Genomic DNA, 10,158 nt, shown 5'->3' with positions numbered 1-10,158 from the left:
GGGATCTCAACTATAACAACATAGCGCTCACTTCAATTTATACACAATCTGGCAACCCTGAGGGTTTTCAATTCATCTAAGAGTTAACTAATTTGGGATGCACCTATGATATTTTTGACCGCTGAGTCACTATGGAGCGGCTCCTCTCATAACAGCATTTGCCAGTCAGTCAGACAGTCCATCAGAGGCTGAGATTTAACAGACTCATCTCCCATCTCTGTCTGGCTCAGACCCCTATCACTCTGCTCTCCTCTAACCTCCACCCTGCTGCTGAGGAGCTAGCTAAGGACGGACAGACACACCTTCCCCATAGCTATTCATATAGCACCAGGATCCGGATGAGCAATGCACATGAGAGAACAGAGAAAACAACTGGCTTGTCAAATATTGCCGACACTGAGATTCACAATATAGTCTCAATGCTATGTCAGTGTGGATAAAAGGATGACAGTGATGTTTATGGACTGGTGTTCAGCACCAGTCCTAAATCGTTATCAGAGCTGTAATATAAAGTGGATAATGGTGTTCTTACATCCGTTGACAGTGTTGTTGTAGCCCACGTTGTGCAGGGCCTCTTTGCTGCCGCTGCGGGAGTTGCTACGGGAGTTGGTGCGGGAGTTTCGGGCGCTGCCCCATGGGTCATTGTCATAGGAACCCGACCTGGCTTTCATCTCCTCCTTCAGAATCATACGGCCTATACCACCTTGGAGCTAGGGAAGAGATGGAGAGGGAGAGAATGAGTGAGAGAGAGAGAGAGAGAGAGAGAGAGAGGGCGAGAGGGGGGAGCGAGATAGAGAGAGAAGTGAAAGGAAAAGGAGAGATGCAAAAGAGACAAAGAAAGAGAGGAATATGGCTTGAGCAGTACAATATGAATAATGTCTGGGGCTGAACACTGTTTTTCCCTGTAGGCAACATTTATGAAATATTCACAGCCATACCTTGTTCTTTACCCCACAACAAACAAGCAATGTTGAGTAATGCTAGTCTCACAGATATTTACTGAATCTTTCTGCATTTCAAATCTTTAAAGAAATAACACATCCTGAGAAATAATGAATTTAAAATAAAATTAATATTGCCAAAATTTCCTTATTATTGGTCCACGCTTTCTCAGTCACAAATACAAATGAACAATATTTTGAATAGCATTTATTGGTGTCATACTGACTCTGTTAAGACTTTGATTCCATCCATCCTCCTCTCCACCTGAGGAAAACCTCCGGGCACGAGTAGCTGAGATGAGAGAGAAAGAGAGAGAGCGAGCGAGAGAAAGGACAGAGAGAGAAATCACAATTTCTAGCAAGGTTTCCATCCAACTGGCGACAGATTTTCATGTGAATATAAAAAAACTGCATAAAAACAATATGCACATTTTCCCACCAGAGATGTGTTTCCATCAAATGTACTTGTTGTGAATAAAAGGCTGTACGTGATGACATAATGCACATAAAAATAACTTATGCAATTAAATTCTCATGTACCAAATAAAAAATAAAAGTTAAATGGGTTTCCATCACATTTTTAACTCTACTGATGGTTTTGGCAAATCTGACCATAACTTTATCCTCCTGATTCCCCGCACTGAGCTAAAGGCTAGAGCTGCCGCTTTCAATGAGTGGGACACTAATCCGGATGCTTAAAATAAATCCCGCTACACCCTCCGACGAACCATCAAACAGGCAAAGCGTCAATACAGGACCAAGATCTAATACTACTACACCGGCTCTGATGCTTGGCGGGTGTGTCAGGGCTCGCAAACTATCACGGATTACAAAGGGAAACCCAGCCTCGAGCTGTCCAGTGACACGAGCTAAACACCCTCTATGCGTGCTTCGAGACTAGCAACACTGAACTACGCATGAGAGCACCAGCTGTTCCGGATGACTGTGTGATTACGCTCTCCATAGCCGATGTGAGCAAGACCTTTAAACGGGTTAACATTCACAAGGTCGCAGGGCCAGACGGATTACCAGGACATGTACTCAGAGCATGGGCTGACCAGCTGGCAAGTGTCTTCACTGACATTTTCAACCTCTCCCTGACCAAGTCTGTAATACCTCCTGTACATGTTTCAAGCAGACCACCATAGTCCCTGTGCCCAAGAACGCCAAGGTAACCTGTCTAAATGACTATCGCCCCGTAGCACTCAAATCTGTATCCATGAAATGCTTTGAATGGCTGGTCATGGCTCACATCAACACCATAATCCCGGACACCCTGGACCCACTCCAATTCGTATACAGCCCCAACAGATCCACAGATGATGCAATATTGCACTCCACACTACCCTTTCCCACATAGAAAAAAGGAACACCTACCTGAGAATGCTGTTAATTGACTACAGCTCAGCATTCAACATCATTGTGCCCTCCAAGGTCATCACTAAGCAAAGGACCCTGGGATTAAACACCTCCCTCTGCAACTGGACTTCCTGACGGACCGCTCCCAGGTGGTGCGGGTAGGCCACAACACATCTGTCACGCTGCCCCTCAACACGGGGCCCCTTTAGTCCCCTCCTGTACTCCCTGTTCACCAATGACCGTGTGGCTGTGGACGACTCCAACACCATCATTACGTTTGCAGACCACACAAAGGAGCTGATCGTGGACTACAGGAAACGTAGGGCCGAGCATGCCCCCATCCACATCGACCGGGCTGTTGTCAAGAGCTTCAAGTTCCTCTGTGTCCACATCATTAAGGAACTATCATGGTCCACACACATCAACAGAGTCATGAAGAGGGCACAACAACGCCTCTTCCACCTCAGGAGGCTGAAAAGATTTGTCATGGGCCCTTAGATCCTCAAAATGTACTACAGCTGCACCATTGAGAGCATCTTGACTGGCTGCATCACTGCTTGGTATGGCAACTGCTTGGCATCCGACCGCAAGACGCTACAGAGGGTAGTGTGTACGGCCCAGTACATCACTGGGGGCGAGCTCCCTGCCATACAGGACCTTTATACCAGGCGGTGTCAGAGGAAGGCCCTACAAATTGTCAAAGACTCCAGCCACCCAAGTCATAGACTGTTCTCTCTGCAACCACACGGCAAGCGGTAAAGACACAACAAGTCTGGAACCAACAGGACCCTGAACAGCTTATACCCCCAAAATAGTTAACCAATAGCTACCAGGAATATCTGCATTGACCCTTTTTGCACAAATCTCTTTTGACTCATCACATACACTGCTGTCACTGTCTATTATCTATCCCTATCTATATGTACATATCTACCTCAATCACCTCGTACCCGTGCACATCGACTCGGTACTGTTACCCCGTGTACACAATACCTTCGGAAAGTATTCAGACCCCTTGACTTTTTCCACATTTTGTTACGTTACAGACTTATTCTAAAATGTATTTAAAATCAGCAATCTACACACAATACCCCATAATGACAGGTTTTTTGAAATTATTGCAAATGTATTAAAAAGAAAAAACTGAAATATCTTATTTACATAATAAGTATTCAGACCCTTTGCTATGAGACTCGAAATTGAGCTCAGGTGCATCCTGTTTCCATTGATCGTCCTTGAGATGTTTCTACACTTTGATTGGAGTCTACCTGTCGTAAATTCAATTGATTGGACATTATTTGGAAAGGCACACACCTGTCTATATAAGGTCCCACAGTTGACAGTGCATGTCAGAGCAAAAACCAAGCCATGAGGTCGAAGGAATTGTCCATAGAGCACCGAGACAGGATTGTGTCAAGGCACAGATCTGGGGAAGGGTACCAGCACATTTCTGCAGCATTGAAGGTCCCCAAGAACACAGTGTCCTCCATCATTCTTAAATGGAAGAAGTTGGAAACCACCAAGACTCTTCCTAGAGCTGGCCGCCCGGCCAAACTGAGCAATCGGGGGAGAAGGGCCTTGGTCAGGGAGGTGACCAAGAAACCGATGGTCACTCTGACAGAGCTCTAGAGTTCCTCTGTGGAAATGGGAGAACCTTCCAGAAGGACAACCATCTCTGCAGCACTCCACCAATCAGTCCTTTATGGTAGAGTAGCCAGACGGAAGCCACTCCTCAGTAAAAGGCACATGACATCCCGCTTGGAGTTTGCCAAAAGGCACCTAAAGGGCTCTCAGACCATGAGAAACAAGATTCTCTGGTCTGATGAAACCAAGATAGAACTCTTTGGCCTGAATGCCAAGCGTCACGTCTGGAGGAAACCTGGCACCAACCCTGAAGCATGGTGGTGGCAGCATCATGCTGTGAGGATCGAGGCAAAGATGAACGGAGCAAAGTACAGAGAGATCCTTGATGAAAACCTGTTCCAGAGTGCTCAGGACCTCAGACTGGGGCGAAGGTTCACCTTCCAACAGGACAACGACCTTAAGCACACAGCCAAGACAACGCAGGAGTGGCTTCGGGACAAGTCTCTGAATGTCATTGAGTGGCCCAGCCAGAGCCTGGACTTGAACCCGAGTGAACATCTCTGGAGAGACCTGAAAATAGCTGTGCAGAGACGCTCCCCATCCAACCTGACAGAGCTTGATAGGAATGGAAAAAACTCCCCAAATACAGGTTTGCCAAGCTTGTAGCATCACACCCAAGAATAGTTGAGGCTGTAATTGCTGCCAAAGGTGCTTCAACAAATTACTGAGTAAAGGGTCTGAATACTTACGTAAATATGATATTTCAGTTTTTAATGTTTAATAAATGTGCAACATTTTCTAAAAAACAGTTTTTGCTTTGTAGTTATGGGGTATTGTGTGTAGATTGATGAGGGAAAAAAACAATTTGATCCATTTTAGAATAAGGCTGTAACGTAACAAAATGTGGAAAAAGTAAAGGGGTCTGAATATTTGCCGAATGCACTGTATAGCCAAGTTATCGATACTCATTGTGTATTTATTACTACTTTTATTATTTTTCTATTTATTCCTTGTGTTATTATTCAAATGTTTCTACTATTTCTCTTTTTTATCTCTCTGCATTGTTGGTAAGTAAGCATTTCTCTGTTAGTCTACACCTGTTGTTTATGAAGCATGTGAGAAATTAAATTTGATTTGTTATATAGCGGCATGTGCGCTCTAACCAACAGCTTCGCAGATATAGCCTACATGATGAGATAATTATGGACAAAAGAGATTATTTGTGTTTGTCAAACGGCAGACAAGCATCGATCATCATGTCACCCTCGATATTTATTGGAAAGGAGCATCAAGCTCATCACCGTGCACCTTCACCACCCTGTGAAGTTCATCCTAACTGATATAATATGTAGTATAACAAACTGCATGCTTTCCTGAGTCGTAGTGGGAGGACCACACAACATATCATCAGGTGACTCCAATTTTACTTCCATATGATGGTTATTATATCAATATTTGAGCATAAAGGTGTTCCCACCGCCATTTCTCGCAGTATTAATTTTACAGACAAAAAAAGATTCCACCTTGTCTAGCGTATTTTGTTTTGTCGACATTTGGAAAGTTTACAGTCGTGAATTTTTTTAATCCGACATGCACTTTACTCACATAAAAAGGTTGGAAGGAAACCTGGTTACTGTAAAGCATAGCCTCTGAGAGAGAGAGTTGAAATGGCACAGGAAATCTATGACCAAGACATGCTCTCTTCAAATCTCTAACTTCATCGATACACATCAGTCCATTTCTCAATAACCCATTTAGCCAACAGTGAGTTCTCTTGGTCCTCCGGAAGCAGTACCTTTGGGAGAGGGAGTGTAGGGGTAGTAGTTAGACTGCTGGTGGTAGTGGTCAGGAGAGTAGGAGTCAGTAAACTGGGAGGTCTGGAGGATGTCCACGCTGGTTTTACTCTTAGTGGCTGAGTAGCCAGAATCATCTGTAGGGAGAGAACATAATGAGGTGAGAGCACGCACGCACGCACGCACGCACGGTAATGCAGACCGAGTGAGGCAGTCAGAGACGTGGTGGGAAGGCAGGCAGTCTAGTTAGTCTCTAAGAGGAGTGACAAAGGATCACTCAGGTTAATGAGCTAATTAATACACAGCAAAATGAGGCTCAAGACCATGGATGACAGAGCGAGGGGGAGAGGGGAGGTAAATAAGTATAGATGCCAATATTAATCACAAATAATACTGTATCTGAGGCACTGGTAAGTGCTCAGATAAAGATGGACTGCAGATGGATAGACTGGCCCAGGTACTTACAAAGAGGAGAGTTGACCAAGGTCAGTAAAGCAGGATAAAGGGAGAGGGAGAGTGAAAAGAAGGTTATATTATCCACATAGAGAAAAAATAAAGGACAAAACAGATCTGCTACGCACATGGAGGTAAACCAATCAGCTAGGATGTAAACAGACAAGGACACTTGCAAGGCTCTCTAGCAAAGTTAACACTATGTTACCCTCCATGTGGATTAAGCAAACAGTTATGTGCATTACAGGCCACGGGTAAAACCACACACACATACATTGTGTGACCCCCCTCTGTCATAAATTACTAGGTGGACCGTGGAAGGAAGCCTGTCTCAAGTCCTGTAACCCAGCGCCTGATGTCAACTCATCGTACCTCTGTCCACCTCTCTGTTGATAGATGACCACTCTGCTCTCAATGATTTCTATCACTTTCTAGCTACCTCTGCACAGGTTCTGGTGGGATTCCAGCATGAGAGGATTGCATTGCAAATCATAAGGTGGCAATAACTATTGAAGGACAGGAGCACTGAGTCAGTCAGAAAGATGCGTGTCCTGATGGAATTCAGAATCAGCTCTTAAGAGGTTGGATAATGAGACCAGTCTGGATCATAAGGGGCTGTGGAAGTGGTAGCCCTTGGCCTAAGGCAGGTGTCTCATTCTCAACATATTATACTTGTGTTAGGTGTGTGTGTAGTGCGGTCTACACTCTGTTGTGATCCATGGTGCTATTTTGAGCCTGTGCGTATACGACAGCCTGCGTGTATCCCTATTGCTTGTATCCAGAGATGTGACATCCCCTTGAATGTATTATGAATGAAAGAGATAATTTCTGCTCTGTTTCTCCTCCTCTCTCTGGTGTTTGAATGGGAAATGCATTCAAACCATGTTTCCTCTCAGTGAACACTGAGATTGTATTGCTCAATCTGATGTGGTTTGTCAGAGTAGCAGGAAGGAACATTATTTTGCATCAATGCACAGTCTTTGTCTAATGTGATATTACCTGTTGAGAGGGGATTTTCACTAGCTCAACAACTTGGGAGCAATGGTTTTATGTGCAAATAATTACTGCTGAAGCATATTATCCAAATGTCTCAGTGGTATGTTTGATGCTACTGTATCTTAACAGAAAAACACCATGAGTCTGTAATGTACAGAACCATACAGGACAGTGAACAGTACAGAGAGACACTGACATATATATACTCTTATAGTGAGCAATGCAGCACAACTACTTAACCATGAAATAGGGAAACTGAGTATCTCTGAAGTCTAGAGGTAAACCGACTGTGCGTCACATAGCACAAGAAACAGAAATTATATTCACAGTCACACCACAAAAAAAAACAGTAAGTGAAATATATCTGCCATTAGTGTGCCATTAAAATACAATTTCATTCAAAATATTAGCAAAAGGAAGGAATATTGATACTTATTTCTTGCCAGCAGCAGTCTGACATAATGTTCTAGCACTAGCATAATGTACTAAGATCATGCAAGACAAGTCTCACTAATAAACCCAGTGAATCCATTAAACAGGATCAGAATGTTCCTTCTCAGTTAACTGTGGTGGGAATTAGGTTGAGGTACACTCTGTTCAAGTTGGTTAATAGCATGCAAAGTATATATTACAGAAACAGTGAGCTAGCTTCAAACTAGGATGTATAGCCTCAGCACTGAGAAGTGTTTAATTGGGTATCATATCAGATCAGATCTGTGTTTATCAAATCAATCTGATATTATGAAAGATAAATATGGCCAATAGCATTCCATTCTCTCAGACTCTTTATTGCTTCCAATCAGGTAGCTACCATTGATGGGGGTTCATGTTTTAGCTTGATTATTGTCGTAAGAGGCTGATACATTCAGATGTGGAGTTTTGTTGGGACACACACAACACACACATCAATCACAGCTGAAACACATCACAGACAATGTCTCTAAACAGAGAGGAGCCGTGCCTCATGGCAGGCAGCCCCACACATATACCATGTCTCTTATAGATGGGAGGTTTCCTGTAGATGTTGGGCTCGCCTGTGGCTGAGGACACAAAATAAGAGAGAGAGGAAATGAAACAGTGAAAAGAGGAAAGGGAAAACGAGAAGAGGGGGGAGACAGAGGAAAGGGAAAACGAGAAGAGGGGGGAGACAGAGGAAAGGGAAAATGAGAAGAGGGGGGAGACAGAGGAAAGGGGAAAACGAGAAGAGGGGGAGACAGAGGAAAGGGAAAACGAGAAGAGGGGGGAGACAGAGGATCATCAAGGACGGGGAATACATTAAAATAATATATGTTTTATTGTCACATATGCCAGATAGGTGCAGTGAAATGTGTTGTTTTACAGGGTCAGACACAGTAGTACAGCACCCCTGGAGCAAATTAGTCTTAAGTGCCTTGCTCAAGGGCAAATCAACAGATTTTTCACCTTGTCGGCTCGGGTATTCAAACCAGCAACCTTTCAGTTACTGGCCCAACGCTCTAACCGCTAGGCTACCTGCCATGGTACATGGTAGAAGAGGAAAGTGTTGTAGGTGTTAACGTTGTTAGAAGTTGTACTGTGTTGTACTGTAGACTTTTAAAAAAAGCATCCTATATGTGAAATAAATAACACTTTTTGCCAATCATTTGACATCCTTGTCTGGACAGAGTAGAGAAAAGACAACCCTACAGAGGGCATTGTGACGGCTCTTCACCTACAGAGCCTCATATCTCTTTCACATGGTGGATCCTTAACAAACCTCTCCCTCACTCTGTCTGTTTGTCTGTCTGTCTGTCTGTCTGCTGACTCATAAACCAAGGCTGTTTTATGTCTTCCCTGCCTTTCCCTCCACACAGAAACCCTTAGCTCCGCTGGAAATGAACATGTGTCAACACATGGCACAGCACGAGTAAGGCAGCTGAGATAAAAGTGACACCATCAATAAAACAGATGAGTGTATAATGGCTGCTGCTGTGCATGTACATAGGTATATTATACACAATATCAACAGATGGAAGGGGACGGCCACAGCATCTGATTAGAATAGATGCTCAGCACAGAGAATAGAGGAAGAGGAAGAGCTACTGCACAGCGCCTGACAGACAACACATGCCATAAAACCTGTGATGAAGTGATGAAGTCTGAATAATGGCCATGATGAATGGGGTGAGGATGTCAATGTACATGAGATAAGCAATGCAGAGATACATGGTAACACACACAGTCAACTGAGGCTGGGGATAATGAAGTAAGTAGGCTGTAACATGTCCCCATATTGTGACCTTTGGAAAAACCTTGTAGGTCTGACTTCAGTTGAGGACAGTTTGGAGGAAGAGGAGGAGGATGGGTGTGAAGGACAGGAAAACCAGAGGCCTACCTGGCACATGGAAATGCTTGGGCGCTTGGTAGGTGGCGTGCCTTGTGGACCTGGTGTCAAGCTGACTGTAATTGGGAGAGCTCCTGCCACTCTCAGTGCCTGCAGACAGTCAGCCCAAGACCAATGACAGTGACAGAAACCAGAGCATGAGCCAAAGATTGGCACCACCCCTTAACCAGACCCATCCCATCCCACAGCCAAAGCTCAGCCCACGCTCACAGAAACACAGCCAGTCAAAGACAGTCGACATTTAGTTTATAGTACTAAATGTGTACTATGCCTGACTGTGTGCAGAGGAAACAAAAATATAAAGCAACTGCCAAGTCTGCCATGATGGTCTTCTACATATTCTATTACTTTAAAACTAGCATAGCTCTATGCGTCTCCCCTAGAGACGACTGGTACGTTTTTTGAACAGTGGCAAAGCATGACACAAACTATCTAATGCCTGCTTCAGTGAATTTAGTTTAGCAGGGTCTAACGAGGGTTCATGACCTGCTATTAGACACTGGAAGAGGGATGGATGTTGTAGCGTGAGAGAATGAAGGGAAGAGCAATCCCCTGTAGTATACCACCACCACTACTACTACCACCACCACCACCTGAACATAATATGTACTGTATATACTACAGTGTTATCAGACTCAAAGAGGAGTCTAGAGAAGATAAGGTAGGGGTG

General features: G+C 44.2%; 1 protein-coding gene across 1 annotated transcript in view; it reads right to left on the bottom strand.

The window, feature by feature from the left end:
- The window catches only part of LOC311136387 (actin-binding LIM protein 3-like), a gene marked incomplete at its 5' end in the record, with an annotated part of 102,982 nt that overhangs the window by 3,194 nt on the left and 89,630 nt on the right, over positions 1-10,158 (bottom strand). Inside the window, 5 exons of the mRNA XM_084170485.1 lie at positions 533-710; positions 1,169-1,233; positions 5,680-5,814; positions 8,116-8,166; positions 9,480-9,578. Coding sequence (XP_084026611.1) covers positions 533-710; positions 1,169-1,233; positions 5,680-5,814; positions 8,116-8,166; positions 9,480-9,578 — 528 coding nt within the window. The remainder of the gene's footprint in view (positions 1-532; positions 711-1,168; positions 1,234-5,679; positions 5,815-8,115; positions 8,167-9,479; positions 9,579-10,158) is intronic.

The sequence above is a fragment of the Coregonus lavaretus genome (genome assembly GCF_964263955.1).
Source record: "Coregonus lavaretus genome assembly, chromosome: 10".
Classification (NCBI taxonomy): Eukaryota; Metazoa; Chordata; class Actinopteri; order Salmoniformes; family Salmonidae; genus Coregonus; species Coregonus lavaretus.
The sequence above is the reverse complement of the archived record's forward strand: the minus strand, read 5'-3'. Positions and strand labels throughout refer to the sequence as shown.